A 24,523-nucleotide genomic window follows, 5' to 3' on the forward strand; every position below is an offset into this window, starting at 1 on the left:
TGTAACAACACTCATGAGCAGAGGGATCTTCCAGTGGTTATGGTACTAGGAGACCAAGGTTCAAGTCCGTGCTCTGCCACAGACTTCTTGTGTGACCGCGGACAAGCTACTTATCCTCTCTGGGTAGGTCTACACCAGGGTTTCTCGAACAGGGGTCGCAGCTTGTGTAGGGAAAGCCCCTGGCAGGCCGGGCCGGTTTGTTTACCTGCCCCGTCCGCAGGTCCGGCCGATTGCGGCTCCCACTGCCCGCGGATCGCTGCTCTGGGCCAATGGTCTATACAGCCTGCAGCAGTGAGCCTTGTGCTAGCGCTCTGAAAATAGCTGTGTAGACAGCTCTTAGAGGGGCTGACGCTGGATTTTGAGTTCTGAAGCCCACCCCCTCCTTAGGTTTCAAGCCTGAGCTCAAAACCAAATTACAACTTCACAAAGCCACTATGTTTAGAGTGCTAGCAAAAGCCCCTCAAAGGCATCTGTCCATCCAGGCTGTGGGTACCCTAAGGGTCTCTGTTCCCCATCTGTAAAATAGGGATAGGAGCACAGCCCCTGCCTCAGGGATGTGGGGAGAGAAATCTGATAAAGGTTGTGAGTCGCTCAGGGATGGGGCCAAATAAGATAAGTAATACCATGTCCAGAGAAGGGTGACCTGATGTCCCGATTTTATAGGGACAGTCCCGATTTTTGGGTCTTTTTCTTATATAGGCTCCTATTACCCCCCACTCCCTGTCCCGATTTTTCACCCTTGCTGTCTGGTCACCCTAGTCCAGAGTGGGCCTAGCGAATAAAGTATCAGAGGGGTAGCCGTGTTAGTCTGAAGTTGTAAAAAGCAACAGAGGGTCCTGTGGCACCTTTAAGACTAACAGAAGTACTGGGAGCATAAGCTTTCGTGGGTAAGAACCTCACTTCTTCAGATGCTCCCAATACTTCTGTTAGTCTTAAAGGTGCCACAGGACCCTCTGTTGCTAGTGAGTAAAGTTATACATCTGCTTCAGTGGGGGTGGGATTAATGCTTGGGAAACTGATCAGAAGCACTGGCCAACAGAAGGCAGAGGGAAGGGATGGACTGAGGGGCTAGTCCTGGACAAGCCAGAGCAGGGCCTTGGTCTCTAACTTGATAAGTCTGTTCTTCCATAAGGCCAGGGCGCAGCATGGGTACTTTTAAGATCAGTTTGTCGGAGAACGTGGTGGCAGTTGGTTTATGGTGGGGTTTCTATTTCCTGCTAAGGTACCCGGTGGCTGAGAGATTGCCACCGCCGCTCTGTGGTTCTCTGCACCGCCTGGCCGGGCTGCGCTGCTACCCCGGCCGCTGTTCTGTGAGGACGGGGGAGCGCTGCGGCGGCTCGCGTGGCTGGGAGCTAAACCGCTGCGGGGTTTAAACGCGCCCGCCCCGCGATGCAGCCCCGCGCCGGAGTGCAGGGGCGCCGCGGCCCCCTCCTTCCCCGGCCACCCAGCGCCCCGTTTCCGCTGCGGCTGGCGGGGTCCCCCGCGGGGCTGCGGGTGATGCCCGACCCAGGCTCAGCCGCAGCCCCCCAGGAGGGGAAAAGCACGTGCTCGCCATGCCGGGGCCGCCCCAGCCCCGCCTCTGCCCGCCCCGCCCCGGCCGCCCCTTCTCTCCGCCCCCCGCGTGCGATGCCCGGTCTGGCTTCCGCCTGCCGGCTCATAAAGCGGAGACAAAAAGGTGCCGGCGGCTGCCGATCCCGGGCACCCGCAGCCACGTGTCGCAGCGCGGCCCGGCCTCGCTCCCCGCCCGCCGAGCCCGGCCTCGTCTCTCCGGCTGCGCCAGCCCGAGCCCGGCCGCCGCTCCGCTCCGCTCCGCTCCACGCGGTAGCGCTCCGTGCCGGACCGCCTCTCCCGCCCGCCGCGGCCGGGGTACCCAGCGGGCCGGGCTGCCGCGTCCTCCCTCCGTCAGCCGGGGTCTCCAGCATCCTTCCGGCGCGCCGCCCCGGGGGGCCCCGGCCGCCTCCGCCCAGCCAGCGCGCAGCGGCGCCCGCCTTCCCGGGCCATGTCGGGCAGCGGCGGCGTGAAGAAGCGGAGCTCGGCCGCCTCGTCCTGCTCGGCGCAGGAGGAGGAGCGGCAGGCGCTGGAGAAGATGCTGGAGCCGGCGGGGCCCGGCGGCGGCGGGGCCCATGAGAACGGCTGCGCCGGGGCGCTGTCCCCGTGCGCCCCGCCGGGCGCGGAGCCGGGCCCCCCGGGCAGCGGGGACGGCGTGGCGCTGAAGCGCTCCATCACCCTGATCAACGGCGTGGCCATCATCATCGGCACCATCATCGGCTCGGGCATCTTCGTCACCCCCACCGGGGTGCTGAAGGAGGCCGGCTCCCCGGGGCTCTCGCTGGTGGTGTGGGCCGTCTGCGGGCTCTTCTCCATCGTGGGCGCCCTGTGCTACGCCGAGCTGGGCACCACCATCTCCAAGTCCGGGGGAGACTACGCCTACATGCTGGAGGTGTACGGCTCCCTGCCCGCCTTCCTCAAGCTCTGGATCGAGCTGCTCATCATCCGGCCTTCCTCCCAGTACATCGTGGCCCTGGTCTTCGCCACCTACCTGATCAAGCCCCTCTTCCCTAGCTGCCCGGTGCCTGACCAAGGGGCCAAGCTGGTGGCCTGTCTCTGCATCCGTGAGTATCCGCAGCCCTCTGGCCAGCTCGGTCACCTCTGGCTGCAAATGCCCCCTCTAGAGCTGCCCCCTTCCGCTAGCTTCCCTTGTATTCTGTTGCCCCATCTGGCTCCTCTCTCTGGCTGGCTCAGTCCCTGTAGCCCTGAGCTCTGTTACTCGCCCATGTGGCTTCACTAAACTTAACTGTGGCTTCTGTTGCATCTCATCGCTCCCTGGGGGACAAATTGATCCCAGCTCTCACTTGGTGCTGTCTTCTCCTTTAGCACCCTGGCCACGTGCCCTGTGTTGTCTGTTTTGCGGAGAGACACCAACCCCCAGTCTGGTTTGAGCAGAAGGCTCTGATCAAGATGCTTAAACAGAAAAAGCCGCCACCACACAGGCCCCTTGGCATCCCCCTTTCTGAAATGACTTCCAGAAGTGGCCTTGGAGCGCAACATGTAACAGGTGCAGTGCACATCCCGTCTGTGTCTAGGGGTGAGAAGTCTGGTTTCATCATCTAGGAGCATTATGAGGATAAAATCCATTCATTATGGCAAGGCACTTGGATGCCCTGGGTGATAGAGTGATATAAGCACTGTGATACCCCTCCTAGCGCAGACTAGCTGTTGGGTGCAGCTGAACTGGTGCTGAAAGCTGTTTCGTTGTAGACAAGAGCAGACTGTTTTCAGCACCATTTCTGAAAGAGTGGTTAAACTGCTCCTTGGCTTCCAGTAGACCTCCTTCAGCTGCACCTGATGCTGTCACAGAGTGCTTCTTCCTCAGGTAGACAAGGCAAATGGGGCTAAGGGTGATGTCTAACATTGCCTTGCTAAATCGAGGACCAGTGCTATCCGCATCAGCAGCCTGGCGTTTGCCCTACTGCTGAATTCGAGACAATTTCCTTCCCCCCATCCGCTATCTTGAAGTCTGCAGCTTTGCCAAAATCTAGGAACAGTTCCCTTTGCTCCATTAAATGGGATGTTACCCTGATTTCCATACCTCTAAGCCTAGGGCCATTTTCTTCCTTGCTTCCAGTACCACTTGATCTGAGTTTGACCCTATCGTTCACTTCTAGATCCTCTCCTAATAGTAAGAGGAATATTTGGAGTAGGTTTTTCTTGCATGTGGGTTTTTTAGGCCTAATAATAGTACTTAGCTCTTATACGGTGCTTTTCATCCCTAGTTCTCAAAGCATTTTACAAAGGAAGGTGGGTGACTGACTTTACAATTGGGTTACCTGTGTATATATATATATATTTTTTTTTTTTCAAAAGTTTTGGAGAGGATTCTAGTTATTTAGGGTGTCTAAATGGACTGTGTTTATAGTAGACTCCTGTACCATTTGAGGATTGCTGGCCATTGAAAGATGCAGCATTTGGGCATTATGGAAGGGGATGGTCTCTGAATTCATTCATGCACAAGCTGCCTTATTATTTCACAAGCACCTTGCAAAACTGGCTTGGCTGGCAAGCCAGGCTGTAGATTGTGCAAATCAGTTTTTCACATTGTCTGAACAATGTTTGAAATTTCTCAGCTGGTGGCTAAAGTGTTAAGAGTGTCAAGGTTAGTGGAAGCCATGGCCACATGCCCTCCCCCCCCCCCCCCGTCTAATTTTGTAATAAACTAGATTGAAGTATGTACGTTGTGGGCGATATAGGTAGAAGTTAGAATGAGACACTTCAGACAACAGTTGTGTTGATTTCCTCAAACTTGCATCAGGCATCTTTTGTGCTGGTGGCCTTGATGTCAATATGCAATATGTTTTTTATGCTGCAAATGATACCACCGAGAGTCTGTGTATATGTTGTGTTCAGTTATTTGCTTGCCACAAAATGACAAGCTTTAGAGTAATGTAAATACAGATTCTTTGATTACTTGTGCTGAATCATTGCAGGGCTGAGTCTGAGAGCTGAGTGCTGAGCATGTACAGGGTTTGTTTTTTGGGGGTTTATAATTTCCTTTTTGGGGGTTTATTTTTAGCAATTTTTGATTTTTATATCGATGTCCCAAAAACGGAGGTTTTTCCAGGGCTTTCTCTTTGTGTATACTGTAATGAGTAATCTCTTTGTAACGTTCCATAGTGTGCTAAACAGTGCCATGTTAAAGTGCGCTAGGGAACCTTTAACGCACAACAGCGGAGTCAGCCTGGCCAATAGATGGGCAACACATTGGTGTGCTTTTGATTAATAGATTCCAAGGCCAGAAGGGACCACTGTGGTCTCTCGGTCTCTCGTCTGACCTCCTGTGTAGCACAGGACATAGAACTTTCCCAAAATAATTTCTAGAGAAGATCTTTTAGAAAAACATCTGATCACACCCCCATAGTCCACATTACAGCTCCGTGTAGACCAGCCCTTGGTGTTTTTCTGGTATTTATTGGGTAAACACTGATTTGTTTTTTGTTTTATTGGGGGGGAGGGGGCGGTTATTGTTTAAAATCTAAAATCAGAAGCCCTACTCAGGTACTAATACCGCTTAACATTTCTCATCTTCAAAGCCATGTACGTTAATTAGATCTCCCAGCACCCTGTAAGCTAAGGTAACAATCCCCATTTTACAGATTGGGAAACAGACGCAAGGAGTTAAGTGACTTGCCCAAGGCTACAACCTGTGTTCAGTGACAGCAGGGATGATAACATAGGCTCTCCTGACTCCCAATCTGTTAGCCCAGTAGTTCTCAACTTTTCCAGACTACTGTACCCCTTTCAGGAGTCTGATTTGTCTTGCGTACTCTTAACACAAGAACTAGGGGGTCATCAAATGAAATTAATAGGCAGGTTGAAAACAAACGGAAGTATTTTTTCACACAATGCACAGTCAATGACTTGCTGGAGGATGTTGTGAAGGCCAAGACTATAACAGGGTTCAAAAAAGAACTAGATACATTCATGGAGGATAGGTCCATCAATGGCTATTAGCCAGGATGTGGAGGGATGGTGTCCCTAGCCTCTGTTTTCCAGAAGCTGGGAATGGGCGACAGGGGATGGATCACTTGATGATTCCCTGTTCTGTTCATTCCCTCTGGGGCACCTGGCATTGGTCACTGTCAGAAGACAGGGTCCTGGGCTAGATGGACCTTTGGTCTGACCCAGTATGGCTGGTCTTATGTTTCACCTCATGTAAGAACTACTGGCTTACAAAATCAGACCTAAAAATACGCAAGTGTCACAGCACACTGTTACTGAAAAATGGCTGACTTTCTCTTTTTTACCATATAATTATAACATAAATGAATTGGAATATAAATATTGTACTTACATTTCCGTGTATAGTATATACAGCAGTATAAACAAGTCATTGTCTGTTTGAAATTTTAGGTTGTACTGACTTCACTACTGCTTTTTATGTAGCCTGTTGTAAAACTAGGCAAATATCTAGATGAGTTGATGTACCCCTGGAAGACCTCTGCATACCCCTGGGGTACACGTACCCCTCGTTGGGACCCACTGCTCTAGCCTGCTTTGCCTCTCTGATGGATAATACTAATATGTTCTAACTGTTCTTCTTACACAGTAATTAGAAGTAATGGTTTCTCTGGAGCAGAGTTCAGTCTTGTATGTCTAGTACAAAATGCTATGGGAAAGAACTTGCTAGTTCTTCAGATCTGCGTCATTTCCATGTGTTGCTTCTTTAAGCTTTATTTTTCCCTTTAGGGTACTGTTCTGTTTATACTTTGGGTTAAATCCTTGCATATGTTGGGTGTCTTTTTTTTTTTTTTTTTTTTTTCCCTTTAAAAGATTACTTTTTCATCCAACATATCTAGTAGTGAACTTTTCTCTTCTGCTAGTTTCTGCACTTTTGATTTCTGGAATTGCTTGGTTGCTATCAAAGTGCCAAAAACTGTAGGTATAATAGGTGGGTTTTAAAATTTTGGTCTGAGGCATTAACAAGTGAGAGCTACGGTGTGATTTCCTAACAAGCCAGTTTGTTAAATGTTTGCACTGAGAGCTCGGTGTCGCAGGGAGATTTTTTTCAAGAGTTTAGGATATGAGAAATTTGGTCTTCAGACATACATGTTGGAGATGTTAACAAAAATCCCAAAGAGGAGGTTGTCTTGGGAAGTAAGGAATCCAGGTGCTTGTTCTGAAGTGCTAATGTCTTGCTGTAGAGCTAAAGCCTATTCACTGGTCTTGAACTGCGTTGGCTCCAAAGACCTTAAACTCATTTTTCATAAAGTTCGCCTTTCAATGGGCAGTGAAAATTGGCCATTCACACACTTGTGGCTGGAGGACCTTGATATACTGGTTCTGAACCCCTAGAGTCTCCCCAATCAGAATGTTAGTGGTGTTGAGTAAGGAGGGAGGTAAAACTACGCTTGAAGGAGAGATGACTCAAGAAACAGTTTTAAATTGGGAGCTGGGTATGTTACTGTCAAGACACTAAACATGCTGTGTAAGGTGTCACTTTACATATAACTTCGCTCTAAATAGAGGAGTGGTTCTCAAACTTTTTTACTGGTGACCCTTTTCACATAACTGGGAATGGCTGAGCCATTACAAACGTTGACTATCTCCCCTTGTAAGTACTCTCACACTTCTTATCACACTGTCTGTACTCGGCTAGCTTGATTATCACTTCAAAAGTTTTTTTTTTTCTCTTAATTAATTGGCCTCTCAGAGTTAGTAAGACAACTCCCACCTGTTTATGCTCTCTGTATGTGTGTATATATATCTCCTCATTATATGTTCCATTCTATATGCATCCGAAGAAGTGGGCTGTAGTCCACGAAAGCTTATGCTCTAATAAATTTGTTAGTCTCTAAGGTGCCACAAGTACTCCTGTTCTTCCTTTTCACATAGCGAGCCTCTGAGTGCGACCCCTCCCTTATAAATTAAAAACATTTGGTTGTATATTTAACACTATTATAAATGGTGGAGACAAAGCAGGTTTTGGGGTGGAGGTTGACAGCTTGTGACCCTCTTTTTCTCCCCCCCCATGTAATAACCTCATGACCCCCTGAGGGGTCCTGACCCCCAGTTTGAGAACCCCTGAAATAGAGGTTCTCTACAACCAGGATTGTAATCCACACATGATGATCCATTGAATTCCTGATTTCCTACCTCACATGTTTATGACAATAGTTAAATAAAAGTAAATAACAGTGCTCACTATAAGAACTGGTTAAATTATTCATCACAAGTGTAGGTCATTCTTCTGTTCATGATTTGTTTGCAAACCAACCTGGTGCTGCTTATTGGAAGAATTTACCAGATAATTTGGAAGAACAATTTTCAGCCTACGGGGTTGTGCAAGAATTGAAGAATGTTTACGATTTATGACCAAATCCCATGCTGTTGTTTCATAGATTCTAGGACTGGAAGGGACCTCGAGAGGTCATAGAGTCCAGTCCCCTGTCCGCATGGCAGGACCAAATACTGTTTAGACCATCCCTGATAGACATTTATCTAACCTAGATAAATAAACCTAGAAAAAAATATTATGCCAGTTTTAAAGTGGCTCTAACTCTGGCTTTGTCTACACTAGCACTTTTGTCGGTTGGGGGGTGATGAAAAAATAACCTGCTCCCAACCGACATAAGTTTAATCGACAAAAGTGCTGGTGTGGATGGTGCTATGTCAGCAGGAGGTGCTCTCCTGTCAACATTGCTGCCGCTGCTCATTGGAGGAGGCTTAATTATGCTGGCAAGAGAGCTCTCTCCTGCCAGCATAGAGCGGCTACATGGGAGACCTTACAGCGGCGCAGCTGTAGTGGTACAGCTGTGCCGCTGTAAGGTCTGTAATGTAGACCTAGCCTAAGTCAGGTTAATTACTTCCCTAAAGGGGTATAACAAGGAGGTGGCAGAGTAGGAGGTAGAATCCAGGAGTCCTGACTTCAATACCCTCCCCTAATCAGTAACTGTAAACTTAGGATCACATCAGTGGTTCCAAAACTGGGGTGTGTGCCAGTCCCCATAGTGAGCGGGGAGGGAACGCCACCCATCTCCGCCCCCAGCTGCAGCTCCACTCCACCTCCAACCCGGACTTGGCCACAGCATCACTCCGCCCCCTGCTCCTTCTTCAGCTCAGCTCTGTCCTTATTCCCTCTCTGCCCCAGCTCCTCCTCCATGCTGAGCCCTCGATGCAGTGATGGAGAGGGGCCATGGACAGATTCCATTACTGGTAACGGGGGGGCACGACAGGAAAAGTTTGGGCACCACTGTTTTAAATGCTAGCTTCCTCACCCAGAAACATCTCGAAACCCTTGTGTCCCCCACAAACTCCATTCCCAGTTTACATGGCCTGCTGCATATGCGTCTGGTTGTATAAAACAACCTTTTAACTTCCGCTTAAGTATTTTATTGAAAATAATTTGAAATCCCAGTTTTCTACTCAGCTTTTCTTTGGCTGCTACTGCTTTTATACAGACTTTTGTTTTATTCTTGACCTTGAATGCCAAAACAATGACTGTTTCTTTGGCTTTTAAATTATTTTGTCACTCATTAATTTTATTTATTTATTTTAATTTAAATGTAATTACCTATGTTAATCTGCTGCTAATAATCAATGACACTCTGCTGCTGCCAAAACTGTAGCAGTCATCTTCTTGTATGTAGACTTTTCAACCTCCCTTTCCTCCCCCTGCAAATAACACAGCCGGCATCCCTAATGCAAGCACATTACTGCGAGTTCAAAGATTAATTACTTTTCAGCTGTCTTTTTTTTTTTCTGTAAAGAGTCTAATAGTAGAAGAATTTTCAGCAGTCCGTGCAGAGCTGCACTGCATGGGATGACACATGGAGTAGATGAGAAGTATGGACATTACTAGCTGCTATCCTCACAGATGGGTTTAAGAATGAGCCGTTCTATTAAAACGCTGATTCAGCAAAAGATTTAAACACCGGTTTGCGCTAAGTGCTCTGCTGAGTCATGGCCCAAGCCTAGAAGAAGGTGAATAGTCAATGGCCGCCTTTCAGCTGAAACCTATACTTGCTGTGGGACAGGTGCGTTTATATCCTACAAGTGTGATGCTTCGTTACCTTCGCTGTAAGCAGCACACCAAATAACCAACTGCCGGGTTGCAAACTCATTTGGTCTTCACAGTCAGTGGACAGGCACAAAATAAGTATTCCGCTGGCCCATCTTGTGTGGGTTTATTCTGCACCACGGATGTTCAGAATTAACCTGCCCCTGCAAGGATGGCTTGATGCTTTGAAGAGTAATATTAGCGACTGACAGCAACAGAGCAGAGACTAGACAGGGCTAGGTATAAAAAAGGGAAGAGAGGGAGGACCCAGGTAGCACAGCTTGCACTTGTTGGCACCTTTGTGACTTGGTTTCCACAAAAATATCCCATTGCATTTAAATGCTCTGTGTTTTCAGCAGAGTCCTTCAGGATTTTGATTTCTAAACTTCTCATGAATTTGGAAAGACTTTTCCAGAGAAACCCACCAGGATCCCTCTCAACGACTTTAACTGGGGGATTTCAGACATTCCAAGAGTCCCATGGTCAAACAAACTGAGCATAATGGAGCAGACTGTTGCCAGCTAGCATAGGGAGCGGAGTCCTGGCTCTTTGCAAGGCAAGCTAAGTAGCATGATTGAGGCTGAAACCTGTTTTGGAATTTTTCATAAAGTCCATGACCCTGAATTTGTTGCTTGATGCAACAGTGCAGCCACCTTCCCAAGGATTTCTGCTGAAAATGAGTAATTGGAGACTGCATGAGAAGTAGCCCAATCTTGAAGGTAAAGGTGGTTTTGTAGATATGGAAATAAAACTGGTGCTTTTAAGAATGGGGTCAAAATGAGGGAAGCATTCAGTCTGAGTACAACTTTATGAAATCCTGAAGTTTCTCACTTGGTCTGGTTATTGTTTGTTGTCTGCCACCCCCCGTTCTTTTATCCAGACTTCACCTGGCTCAATTTCCAAACCTATCCAAAAATTCTCCTGCCATTAATGTACATGTCGATACAAATCAAACAGACATATGAGTGACATTTGTCTGAAATTGCAAAATGCTTATCTGCATCCAAAGCAGCTATCTTGAATTCCTAATGGCAATAGTGAAAATTGTATGCCAGATGAAACATAATTTTTTTTGGCACATCTAATGCTTCGCCCACCTGCTTGATGTGTGTTGAGGATCAGGAAGCTAATCCCAACACAGCACTTTGTACATATAAAACCCTATTAACAATGCTAAGTTGTATTATCGTCCACTTTAAACTTTCAAAAAAATTATTCACCTTTTAACTGAAATCAGATTTGCCTTTTTCAAGTTGAGAGTGTGGAGGAATTTTATCCCTTCCTCCCCCCCTCCCCCCTTATGGGTCAGACTCCGCTTTAACAATGGCCACCTCTTAATCACCTACCACCACCCATTGGAAAACAAACAAACGTGATTCTCTAACCAATGAGCCAAACTAGTTGGCAACTGTAGCGATCCATTTACAAGGATCAATCAGCTCTAATATTGTACTTCTACAATACTATATTGCCTTTGTTCTGTTCCTTGATGTTACAGCGATAGACATTTTGTTGTGTATACTGTAGAACTCTTGATCACACTTTTTTCTCTTAGGCAGTACGAATGCTGACTGTTGCAGCATGAGCGCTTGCTGTGCTGGTTTGACCAGCTCAGAAGATGATGCTGGAAATATTTGCTTCTTATTTTCACAGAATTACAAAATCCGTGAGTGTGCTGAGAAATTATCAGCAGATATTTCCAGTTACACAGGGCATGTGTGTCATACATTCTTGAATCGTGAGTGAGCACTTGCATCATGCAGTTTGGAAGGCAGCTGTCAGAGTTATTCTGTCCTCCGTTTTAGGATCCATCTCTTGTCAGTGCTGTTGGGTAGTGTGTATTTAAATATGAAGGTGTGACCTCTTTCCGGTGTCTGAACAGATGGAAAGAAAACTTTCAGGCGCTTCTCAACTGCCCCGTCAGAGCTGCAGCTCCAGGAGGATGCGAAGAGTCCAGCCCCTCAATGTAATGTAGAGGATGTTATGGTTGAGGAAGTTTGATATGCAGCCTGTAAGATCAAGAATGCCCATGCGGCTGGTATTTGTGGTATAGCTGCTGAGTTGAAGCATGGTGAGGATTCTGTCTCAGAAGGCTGACCCATATTATCAACAAAGTAGGGATTCATGAGAAACTACTGGTGACTGGTGCTGTGGGATTATTCTCCCGCTCTGGAAAGGGAAGGGTGATGCTCTGGTGTGTTCCAGTCACCACAGCATCACTTGGCTTTCCATTCCAAGCAAAATGTTCATGCTGGCTCTTCTTGAGCATGTTAAGCCCGCCATAAGGATTCTACACTGTCTACAGCAAACCGGGTTTCTGCCCAATCAATCAATCACAGAGCAGATTTTTACCATTAGACAAATTATTGGAAAAAGCCAAAGAGTTTTGGCGCAGGAAGGATGAGGGGCGTATAGCCTTTATTGATTTACAAACTGCATTTGACTCTGATCATTCCTTTTAGTTCTGCTTGCAAGCTGCTAGGATGCCTGGAAAGCTCCTTGACCTTCTTGTAGAAATGCACCACCCATGTGAGAGCTGTGTCCGCTTAGATACTAGGATGTCCGACTGGTTGGAGTAAAACAGCAGTCTCCCACCTGGGTGCATGGCTGCCTTGATCTGTTCAATGCTGTTGTTGACCAAATGATGGAAGCTGCCACTAGCCGCATACCGGGAGTGGTACTGTATGACTTCTGCATAATAGACCTGAAATATGCAGATGACACCGTTGTAGTCACATCCTCACCATTTCATCAGTGCCCTGTGCATATGTTTACGGAAGAAGCAAGTAAACTTGGTCCACAAGTCAACTGGAAGAAGACCCAATTGGTGAAATCGGCTGATGGACCTCCTACCCTACCCCTTGTAATCGATGGACAAGAAGTTGAATTTGTCAACATATTGGAGTGTCTTGGTTCCATTGTCACCAAGGAGGGAGGTTGCCTTGCTGATGGAAGAACTTCACGGCCTTCTGCATATTGGAGAGAAGTCACGTCTTCTGACCTCGCTCGCCTCAGCCTTTACATAGAGCAGACTTCAATGTTAGCAGGTGACTGGACTCTCCGGAAGTGGGTGATCCGATGTGTAAGCTCTCTGCTCCACAAGAGGGAGAATTAATGAGCGGATGACTCTTTCTTGTGCTGGTGGCTTTTCTTCTGTTCTTTCTCTGTTGGCCTGGTGACTGTTAGTCATTTGCATCCTTCCTTCTCACCTGCAATTCAGATGTACCTACTCCCGCTTACTTTCCCCACCACCCCGGGTGAGAATAGATGCCCAGGGTTGTACATGCTGGTAGAAACAGCCCTTGGAGCTGCACTTTGGACTTTGGCAAACAGATTATACTACTACTTTTTATACTATTATACTACTTTTTCTCCCTAACTCATAAATAGCACATGTGTGGGAATTATTTATCCTTCTTTTATACAACAACATTGCCCTTGGGTTTCTGACATTGCAGAGAAATGTTGCCTTTTTTATTTATTTTATTCATTCATTTATTTATTTATTTAAAGAAAAGCTGCATTTCTGTTTCATTTAAATGTCTTGTCTCTTTCCCCTCCACCTCCGTTTTGTGTCTAAATTAAAAATTTGAATCTTTCTGGTTTTAGGGTGTACGTCTCTTGCCATTGCATTGATTATGATGTCACAAATCTGGTCCTGTGAATTCACAGCAGGAGGAGCAACTGGATGAGAGAGAGGCTGGTTTTAAACATCAGTATATTTAACAAGGAGGGAGAATGGGAAAGAACAACCAATGATCCAATTCTGATACTAGTGGATCATCTCTGAACTGACGTATCTGAAAGTTGCCCTTTCCAGTGTACAAGTCTCTCAGTATTTGTCAATAATTTCCCTGGGCTACCCCTGTTTGAATCTCCAGGAATCCATTTCTATTTAAACGTAAGTCCGTTGGGACTCTGTTTCCATGGAAGCCATGTCAGTGCCATCTAGGGTGTAAAAACAGAGAACAAATTCCCTTTATTCATAATTAAAGGAGGGGGTAAGAAAAATTAAAGAGTGTGAAGCCCACCTTTGATAGAATCACTTAACAGGGATTTTTTTTTTTTTTTTTTTTTTTTTTTTTTTTTTTACAACATGCACCAATGTCCCACTGGCTGTAGTGCGTGCAGAGCTGACCAGGTGAAAGAATAGATCTGTTAAATGACAACACTATCTTGACCTCAAACTAAAACTCTTCACAGAGCAACAGACTGCTCTCCAGGAAACGAATCCAATTGAGGACTTACTAGTGTCCATGGGTTTGATTTAGAGAGCAGGTTTCCCAATGTTTCCAAACATAATGATGTGTATGAAACCATCTCCATTTGGCACTTTCACCTCACCCTAGGTTTGCCCTGCAGGCCTGTGATTCCAATCTGGCTAGGTTCCCTCTGTGAATTTAAAGTTCTATTGTCTGGGCAGCAACATAAGGAGCAGTCAGCATTTTACCAGGGAGCACACTTTCCCTTTTCCTGTTGCCCTCTTTAGCTAGCTCCAGGGATTCAACCCTCCTGTCACATCTACTGCCTCCCCCTGCAAGACTTCGCTTTGCTGAAGGCACACTTTCTCATCTGTGACTAAGCCAGAGTCTTTGTTCCTGATTGGGAAAGTGGGATGTCTCTATCTCTATCTGCGTGAGTTCTGGTCAAAGGTGCTGACTTGCCTGCCCCAGAGACTGAATTTCTCTGCCTAAAGAAGGGTAAGAGGACATTCATTGCCAACTCTCTTACATAAGAATGGACACGTTGGATCAGACCAATGGTCCATCTAGCCCAGAATCCTGTCTTCTGACAGTTGCCAATGCCAGGTGCTTCAGAGGGAATGAACAGAACAGGGAAATTATCGAGTGATCCATCCCCATCATCCCGTCCAGTCACTCTGATAAAAGATATTACCTCACTCACCTTGTCTCTCCAATCCCAGCTTCTGACACCCAGGAGTTCAGGGACCACCAGACCGTGAGGTTCCATTCCTGAGCATCCCGGCTAATAGCCATTGATGGACCTATCCTGCATGAACTTATCTAATTCTTTTTTGAATCCACATATACTTTTGGCCTTCATGACATCATCTGGCAACAAGTTCAGTTGACTGTGCATTGTGTGAAGAAGTACTTCCTTTTGTTTGTTATAAACCTGCTGCCTATTAATTTTATTGGGTAACTCCTGGTTCTTGTGTAATGTGAAGGGATAAATAACGTTTCCCTATTCACTTTCTGCATGTCATATATTGCTTCTTATTTATCTCTGTTCTAAGCTGAACAGTCCTAATCTTTTTAATCTCTCCTTGCCCACAAGCTGTTCCATACCCCTAATTATTTTTGTTGCCCTTCTCTTACCTTTTCCAATTCTAACACATCTTTTTTGAGATGAGATGACCAGAACTACACATGGTATTCAAGATGTGAGCATACCATGGATTTATATAGCAGCATTATGATATATTCTATTATCTATTCTAATGGTTCCTAATATTGTTAGCTAATTTAGAACCCATCATTTTATGTATAGCTGGGATTATTTTTTCCAATGTGCATTACTTTGCATCTCATCTGGACATTTTGTTATCCAGTCATCTAGTTATGTAATTCTTCACAGTCAGCTCTGGACTTAACACTCTTGAGTATTTTTTTTATCATCTGTAAACTTTGCCACCTCACTGTTTCCAGATGACTTGTGAATATGTTGGCAGCACAGGTCCTACTATAGATCCTTGGGGGACCGCTCTATTTACCTCTTTCCATTGTGAAAACTGACCATTCCTACCCTTTGTCTCCTATCTTTTTATCAGTTACCGATCCATGAGAGGACCTTCCCTCTTATCCCATTACTGCGTAGTTTGCTTAAGAGTCTTTGGTGTGGGACCTTATCAAAGGCTTTCTGAAAGTCCAAGTACACTGCATTGACTGTATCGTCCTTGTCCACATGTTTGTTGACACCCTCAATGAATTCTAATAGATTGGTGAGGCATGATTTCTCTTTACAAAAGCTATGTTGACTCTTCCAAACATTGTGTTCATCTGTGTCTGATAAATCTGTTCTTTACTGTAGTTTCAGCCAGTTTGCTTGGTACTGAAGTTAGGCTTACCCCCACTATAACTGCCAAGATCATCTCTGGAGCCTTTTTAAAAAATCAGCATTACATTAGTTACCCTTCAGTCACCTGGTACAGCATAGGTATGTTTTCTACTTTCCTATCCTGAGCTAACTTGCAGAACTCTGCTCTTTCTTTATTCACGTTCCTTCTTACGACCCACTCTGATGGGGTATACTGGGCCTGACGGGCTTAGAAGACAGTACTGGGTCCAGGTACCTCCAGCGTGCTCTGACTGGAGGAGTGGGTTAAAAGAAGTTTGGAAGCCCAGGCAAAGTGTAGAGGACAGGCTGCAGCAGAGAGGTATCCTTCTCCAGGAAGCTAGACAGATGGTTGCGCATGAGGGGTCCACAGGGCAGATAAGGCCCACAGGCAGTGCCTTCTCCACCCACTTCCACCTCTGAGAACTCCCAGATCCCTGGGCTGGGACACAGGAAAGGGAGGGCCTGGGTTTCCCTACTATAGCTCCTTAAGGGCCTAGACCCAGCTGTGGTTGGAAAGCTGAAGATTCCCAGCTTAAGGTCAGGAACATGTACCTTTACCGTCCCGACAGAGGGGTACGGGGCTGGAGGTTGGGTGTGCTCCCGGCCCTCCAAGCTCCCAAGAGCATCCCCCTGCCAAGAAATTCTATCACCTTGCTGTGTGCTAGCCCTCACTTGAGTAATCTCATATTGGGGTTACCCCTGTCCTTCAACTCCTGTTCTCCCCATTCTTTCCCCACTGTCTGCTTTCATCGCTAGTCTTGTCTCCTCCTACACCAACCCCTTGTCATGCTCCTACCCCTAGCAGCTTAGTGTTAGACCCTACAAACCATTTGGTTGTGCAGTGCTGGAGGTGCTACCAGAAACAGACATTGGAGACTAGCAGGGGTTACATTATTGTGTAGCCATACTATTAGTATCTGAGGACAGAGAGTAGCTGCTCTTGTGTCTACTAGAGGGCTCAGCGAGGTGATGCATCATGTCGCCACAGGGGATAAACTTCATGTGGTGGGTTGCTATGTGCCTAGGCCTGAGATGAACCCTGCAGAGGACAGTAGGTTGTTCTAACTTCAGCGAGTGGTTCTGCAACTGAGTGCTCTGTGGTTTAAACCAGTGCATGCTCTGTGTTTAACAGGGTAAAGTACTCCCCTGTTTGTCCCAAATGGAGTGGAGTAACGTAACCTCCCTTTCCATGTAGCATTTGTTTTCCTTCTGGCTTACAACATGGCACTTTCCAGGCTGAGTTCTCTCTTTTAAGTGTCAGGTCCCATTTCATTCTTAGGCCGTGTCCTGTTGTCCGCTTCGTTCTTCATCGCCTGGTTGTCGGTGAGTTCAGCTCGTCTTCTCTCCTACGTATTTTGGAACGTTGGGTGCATCATCCCTTCCAGTAAAGCGGCTTTGGCCTCAATCAGCACTTCAGTAACAGGAGGAACAGCCTACACTGTAGGATGGGGCTGTGTCTAAACAGGTTGGAACTGCTCCAGGAGCAATTGTAGCAAAGGATGGATATAGGCACCTCATGAGAATGACCAAGTGTGGCTTTCCAATTAACACTCAGCACTTAAAGCACATTTCAAACGTGCAGCCTTGCAACACCTCTGTGTGGTGCTCCAGATGAGGGAGCTAAGGTAGAGAGGCTGTGATTTGCCTGAGATTCACCCCCACATAAACCCAAATTTAGTCCTTTCCTCCCCAAGGAGACAGTATGGTACCCCTGCCTGACCTGACAGATGTGTACATCTTGCTCCCGTGGTCCTGGACGGGTGAGGGGAACGGGACAGGATGTTACTGAAAGTAACTCTAAAATGGGGATATTTGGCTACCTCTCGTGGAAGGGCAGGATTCATTCAGTTTACGTCTTTTGAGCAGTGTAAATGCAGGGCATCTCGGTAATCACCGCAGTCCAAAAACTGAGGGCAGGTCTTCACTACGGGGGGGGGGAGGGGTCGATTAAGATATGCAAATTCAGCTACGCGAATAGCGTAGCTGGAGTCGACTTACCCCGCTGTGAAGACGGTGGCAAATCGACCTCTGCGGCTTCCCCCTCGACGGCGCTTACTCCCACCTCCGCTGGTGGAGTAAGAGCGTCGATTCGGGGATCAATTGTCGCGTCCTGACGAGACGCGATAATTCAATCCCCGAGAGATCGATTTCTAGCCGCCGATTCAGGCGGGTAGTGTAGACCCAGCCTTAGACTCGTACAGCTAATGAAGTGTGAGGAGGAAAGAAGTAGTTGATTGGGGGGGGCTTCCTTCCTATAGCTCCATACTGGGATACGCATATAGTAAAACAAATGCATCTCTGTCACATAGACAGTCGTTATCTCCTGAGTTCAGCAGTGACTGATGCACCCAGTGTCTAGTTTCCGTAAACTGTACTAGTCAGAGCAGGCCGGTGAGAATCAGGGCTTTCTTCTCCCGCTCTCAGCTCTCTCATTGACTCACTGTGTAACTATGTCACATCTATTTTACATGCAGTTACAATATTTACATACTGGCCCAGGGTTTGGAGATTTCATTCATGTGGAAATAGCATTGATTTCCTGACATGAAAGGTGGGTATTAGTGCTCTATACTTCATGTGCACATATTTAGCAAACCCCATTCCCTTACAGCATCTGTTCTGTGCATTGCACGTAATCAGATCTGATTTCCCCTCCCTCCCCCCTTTCCTATGAACAGGGCTAGTATAACAGCCAAAGAGGGCTCTTGGTTTGCTGCTTGCTTGTTAGTGGGTTTTTTTTGTTTGTTTGTTTGTTTTTTTTCCCTCTAACGCTGTTCCCTTGGGGTGGTCCTTACTGCTCTGGATTTCTGGTCTCTGGCCCAGATCCTTACTTCCCTGGAATTAACTCTGAATTTTCTTGGGTGTGACTCCTCCACTCTCGTGCACTTCCAAGCTGATGTGTGGCACTGTAGCTGCCATGCGTTTGAGTCATGGTGTTTCTGATGCAATTACAGTGTAAGTTTTATGTCCTGTTTGCTTTGGGCAGAGCCATCCCTCTTCAGGTTAAACGGCCGGATTCTCTGCTCTACAAACATCCAGAGCCTGTGTACACGTGGGCTCTCCTGTGCTGGCTGAGCATGGTAATACTCTTTATGCCCTTTTTGAAGGGATTTATTCATGGTGCTGTCAGCTGGTGATCCTGTTTTTTAAAAAACAAACAAAACCTTTGGAATCTGTTTAAAGGAATTTGTTAATAAAAAATAGTTCTCAGTGGGGTGAGCTCTAAGTGCTTGTGGGCCCCATACTGTGGTATTGCAGACATGAATGAATTTGTCCTCAGTCCCTCATGTGAGGTAAGAAGGTATTATCCCCATTGTACAGCTCGATAACTGAGGCACAGATTAAGTGACTTGCCCAAGTTCATGCCAGGAGCTGAGCAGAACTGGGAATGTAACCCATAGCCCCCGACTCTGAATCTAATGCCTTAATCACAAGACCGCCCTGTCTCTCCTTGGGCTCTTGCTCTCCACTTCTTTGTGGAATCTGCTGCCCTTAAAATCTCTTGAGGGGACTATGCAGGAACCTCATGTTAAGGGCTGAAGAGGCACATGGATCCTTGGGAGCAGACCCTCCTCTGGGGATTTTACAATAAAATGTTCTCAAATTTGCTTTGTCTCCTCTCTTGACATCAGTGCAGCTTCTTGTTACCCCAGTTGTGTAAAGCTCTTGCAGAGAGATATGACTGATCAGCTCACTCTGTATGTTCAACGTGGCCTGAAATTCCCCTTCTCAGAATGATATCTGCTTTGCACCCATTCAGATTAAAGCAGCTAGGACTCTGTTTAATGGAGGGGCAACCACCATTCCCCTAGCTTCAGAGAGAGTGATTAGCTTAAGACTTGCTGAAGGGGCTAAAGGGAATGGAAGTTTCCCTAGGTAAATGTCTTCCACTCAAACCCTGCTTCTAATGCATAGTGTCTCGGCTCCAAGGAATAAACCTTTAGGCATTAAAGAATCCTGTCCCTTTCCACTTGAGATCTCTTAAGAAATGGAACATCACTGAAATTTGTCCTCAAGCCTCAGTGAAACTTCCCCAGGTCCTCTCCTCTCTAGTAGCATGTCTATACTGCAGAAAAAACACCACAGTAGTGAGTCTCAGAGCCCCCAGGTCAACTGACTTGCAGGGCTTGTGCTACGGGGTTAGAACTAGCAACGTGGACATGTCGGCCTGAGGTCTATGATGTATCCATCTCTCTAGTAGATGAGACAATATTACTTAGTGCTTTGAATAGCACTTCTAACATTGAAAGCACTTTACATACATTAACTTTGCAGCATCCCTGTGTGGTAGGCAAGTGTTATTCCTCTTTCACAGATGGGGAAACGGAGGCATAAAGAAGTCATGACTTGCCCCAGCCCATAAAATGTGTGAGGCTGGTGTCGAATGTAGGATTTCTCAGCCCTGTGAACTGATGCAAGTCATTTCTCTATTAATGTCCAATATCACAGGGTGGTGCTTAAGGTGAATTTAAAAAATGGGATGAATACAAATACTTCCACAACATTTTACATTTAAAACCAGGTGAAGGGTTTTTAGGCAGCCCCTTCCAGTGCCTCTAGCACAACCTTGCTGGTTAGGGTGGAACCAGAGGTGCAGAAGGAGACCAGCGTTTAGCGTGCAGGCCGAAGGGAATGTCGCACAGGAAACAAAATGGCTAAATGAAGAGTAAATGGATGTTAACACTCCAAGGGCCTGTCTACACTAGGGGAGAAAGGTTGTTCTTAACAGTGTTAGCTCATGTTTTCAAATCCACATATAAATAGGGTTAGTTGTTGTATTTTAACACATTTGTTAGCCGAGGTGAATGCTAGGTTCTCCCCAGAATTCACTACCGAGTTGTGTTTAATAATAATAATATAATAATAAGGAGCTATACCTATCTCATAGAGCTGGAAGGGACCCCGAAAGGTCATCGAGTCCAGCCCCCTGCCTTCACTAGCAGGACCAATTTTTGCCCCAGATCCCTAAGTGGCCCCCTCAAGGATTGAACTCACAACCCTGGGTTTTAAAAGTGGAAGCTATTGTGTGTTAATGATCATGTTTAAACACACCTTTTCCCTTAGTGTAGACATACCCTAAGATTGCCTTACCTACCCAGGCAGGGAGCTACTTTATAGAACAGCTAACTTAACAGTGCCCCTTCTAAGAAAATACTTTGCCGTAGATGCTGTGTGTTCACTTGTTACACACTGATAGGAGCTCTATCTCTGAGGCGTTCTCCTGCTGAGCTTTGATAGTGCTGCTTTTCCTACTGAATAACCTCAAAGTCAGACCACTTGGTCGGGTTGGAATGAGGCATGGAGATATGTCCTATCTCCCTTGAACTATATGTAGCAAAGGAGCCATGTTCTATGGATTTTAATTGCTGAGGGTGGGGTGGAGAGAAGGGTTTTTTTCAGTTTGCTACAGTGCCATCAGTTCCCAATCCTATGTTCTCTCCTATACATTAAAGCAGGTCAGCCAAAGCACAGCCCGTGTAGCATGCAGTGCAGAACTACATCCACACTGAAAGGAACCACGTGGGGAGACCTTAGGTCCTGCACAGAGCAGCTCTGGGTCAGGATGGAGTGTTTGTGTCATAAACCCCCAACATTCAAACTCATGAGTTGCATCCCCCCAAAACTGCCAGATTGGCTTAAAAATTATGATCTATACATTTACAAACATTTTGGGTTCTTTCAGTTTTGAGCCTCTAGACTACATTAGGTCACACTTTCATGCTTTTCTCTACAACCATGAGGGCCAGAATTCTTTGTTTAAATGAAAGCTGAAATCCTCACAATTTCACATGACTCCAGAAACAGGAGTTTTAAAAGAAACCTCTCTAATTGTCAAGAGAGTTGCAACAACGAGCATTTCATTTTAGGACCTGTTGTCTTTTGTAGGTTCTCAGGCCAGGAGGGGACCACTGTGATAATCTAGTCTGACCTCCTGCATAACGCAGGCCAGAGAGCTGCCCCAGAATAATTCCTAGAGCAGCGCTTTTAGAAACACATCCAGTCTTGATTTAAAATGGCCAGTGATGGTGAATCCACCACGCCCCTTGGTAGAAAGTTGCACAGTGGTGGGTGTGAACTGCTCTGTTTTATACAAATTTGGTTCAGCCTTCAAGCTCCTGCCACGCCTCTGTTGCAGTCCTTGGGCGGGCAGAGTTTGGGCATTAGAACAACCGGTGTCCTTGCCATGCTGTGTGCTACAGTGAGCTTTTCATGCTGTTTGAATGAATGATGCAATCGTGGTTCCGTCTTGCTCGGGTGTGCTGCGTCACCAGGAAATCCACTCACTCTGATGATTCATTCAAACACTAAGAACAACACTAACCATTTATATCAAATCCACACATGCATAGTGTGTCCCTGCACCCTCAGATGTACAGGAAACCTTAGTCCGGCACTGGGCGGGCCGAGGCAAGCACATCTACGTTCACCCAGCACCACAGGCGATATTCTCAGCTCTGGAAGCATGGTAGTCATGTAACTCCCTGAACTTGCCTTCCACTGGGTATATCGTCTGAACGTGATATTCGCAGGAAGAGTAAGGCAACAGCTTTATCCGATGTTTAGACCCCATCAAATGCAAGTCAGGAACTAACAAATTAGAACATTTAAAAGCAAAAATATTAAGTGTGTGTGTGTGTGCGCGTGTTCCCCTTCCTCCTCCACCCCACTTAGATTAATTGCTGGGGGTGGGGTGGAGAGAAGGGTTTTTTTCAGTTTGCTACAGCGCCAGTTTGCTATCAGCTTTTCCTCTCTTTTATTGCCTTATAGGGCGGCTATGAGGCTTACTTAAATGTTGGAGGCCTTTGGCTGTAAGTCCATAGGTGGAGGGAAATTACTACTAGCTGGCATATGGAATATTAACTACAGTTTGGCGGTTTCACTCATGTGATTCTGCCGGTTTGGGGTGCATCAGTCCTGAGGGTCAGGTGTTCAGCATTCAGATTCTGGATGGCATGCCCCATTTCACAGTCTGTCACTGCCTGCACAAATGTGTCCAGCAATTTGTGCAATCTCAGCAGTTTCCACACGTTTCCTAAACTTTCTGCACAGCTCTCCCTGGGGTGGCTGTTTCAAATGGCCAGAGGAGAAAAACCAGCTTTTGAATCACTTCAGTGTTCAGGCTGGAAGTCCATGGGTGACTATACTATTCAGGATCTCAGCCCCTATTTCTCCCCCCCCCCCCACCAAAAAAGAAAAGGAAACGAACCCTCCACCAATATTTGAAAATGGAAAATCCCCTCCAACGCATGCCAGCATCACACCCAGGCTACGTCTGCTCTACCTGGACTGTAAACTCTGACCTATTATGGATAGAAGTCTCAGTAAGGCTCTTTGCAGCACTGCACAAAGCAGCTGTTTGGAGAAGGGTTCATCTTTTCTTAATATCTGCAATGTTGATATTCGCCCGTTGGGGCCCAGCTCCCTCCTTGGGGTGCCTACGCACTACTGTGATACAGTGACAAAGCACTTCAGCTGCTGGTAGTGCTGGGTAGGACCTTGCCTCTCAGTGCTCTTGGACTCCAGCTCCTGTGGACTTCTCTGGCCGGGCTGAGTGCAGGGAGCTGAGAGGGGTCACTGACTAGCTTGGGGGGAAGTGGGCGGAATACTTACTTAAGAGAATAATCATATCTTTCTTTAAAAGCTCTGCGGAAAACTGGCTGGGGGGTTTCCCATCTGCAAATCAACTCTCCCCGCCTCTGAAACGGAACCCGTTGCTGCACCCCAGTGGGTGGAAGGAGAAGAGTGATCGGGAAGATGTTGAGTTGGAGGGGCAGGATGCCCTTAGCCCTCCCAGACGCTTGGGGAAGGCTTTGTGTGTGGTCGGCTGTGTTGCCTTGATTCCATCGGAACAAAGTGGAAAGAGATACAAATGTGACCCTCTCATCCCTGCCTGTGGATAGCAGAATATAATAATTCTCCTTGGTGGTGTGACTGCAGGGCTCTGCGCTGTCCACCCTATCTGTGCACAGACACGTTAACTCCTTCCAGCCCAGTCAGCTAAGCATGCTTGATACCACGCTGCCCCTCTCCTCCTTTCCACAGGGGAAACCAATGAGTTCAATCCGGGCCAGGACTGTCACATGGTGCCGACAGCCACTCCTGTTTGTTGTCTCTCTTTTTCTTTCTGATCAGACTGCCGGGGAAGCTGGTGTCTGTGAATCTGTAGCCCATTCTCACTCTCTTCTGCCCCCTGCCTTCAAAATCACACCAGTCCTGCCCACAGCACGAAAGGTGTAACTGGGACGTGAATAAATGACCTGTATACTACATATCTTGGGGAAGTGTTGCTGCGTTTGGCCGAGGATCCTGTTGAGTCTGGGTTGTGCTGACAGTAGTTTGATAGGGGATGGGGGTTGTTTTGTGATTTATAGGCAGATGCCTGTTGCAAAAAGTAAACCGGTGACAGCCATGCATTGGAATGTACAGTAGCCTGGGGTCTAGTATAACCCATCCTGGAACATATACCACCCCACTTGGCTGCCTTTCTCCTCTGTTGTCTTTTAGAAAACTCATCTGGCTTCTGAAGACTAAAAATATACATTGTAGCCCACATGCGAGAAGATCAGAACTAACCCGTGTGCAAAATCACGGCTCAAGAAAAACATCAACAAGATCAGATGCTCCAGAGACAACTCAGTGACTGCCTGGATCCAGGCCTGCAGCCAGCAGCGGGGAGCTGGGTGCTGTATTGGATCCAAGCTCTGGGGCAAGCATAGGGTATCTGTATATTGGAGAGAGGTGATGTGCTTAGATTTGGGTTCGAACAGAGGAGAGTTCTATAGAACAGGCTGTGGGCTGCTCACCACTATACGGCATACCATTAACCCTGGTTTCACCTGGCGCTACTTGCCCATCTCCCCAGCAGGGGAGGGGAGCTGGACAAGGAAAGTG

At 46.9% G+C, this 24,523-nt stretch overlaps 1 protein-coding gene across 1 annotated transcript in view; it reads left to right on the forward strand.

The window, feature by feature from the left end:
- Window positions 1-1,641: 1,641 nt before the first annotated feature.
- The window catches only part of SLC7A5 (solute carrier family 7 member 5), a 62,865-nt gene continuing 39,983 nt past the window's right edge, over window positions 1,642-24,523 (forward strand). Inside the window, exon 1 of the mRNA XM_054048673.1 lies at window positions 1,642-2,612. Coding sequence (XP_053904648.1) covers window positions 2,000-2,612 — 613 coding nt within the window. The 5' untranslated portion in view covers window positions 1,642-1,999. The remainder of the gene's footprint in view (window positions 2,613-24,523) is intronic.

Source organism: Malaclemys terrapin, chromosome 14 (assembly GCF_027887155.1).
Source record: "Malaclemys terrapin pileata isolate rMalTer1 chromosome 14, rMalTer1.hap1, whole genome shotgun sequence".
Taxonomy (NCBI): Eukaryota; Metazoa; Chordata; order Testudines; family Emydidae; genus Malaclemys; species Malaclemys terrapin.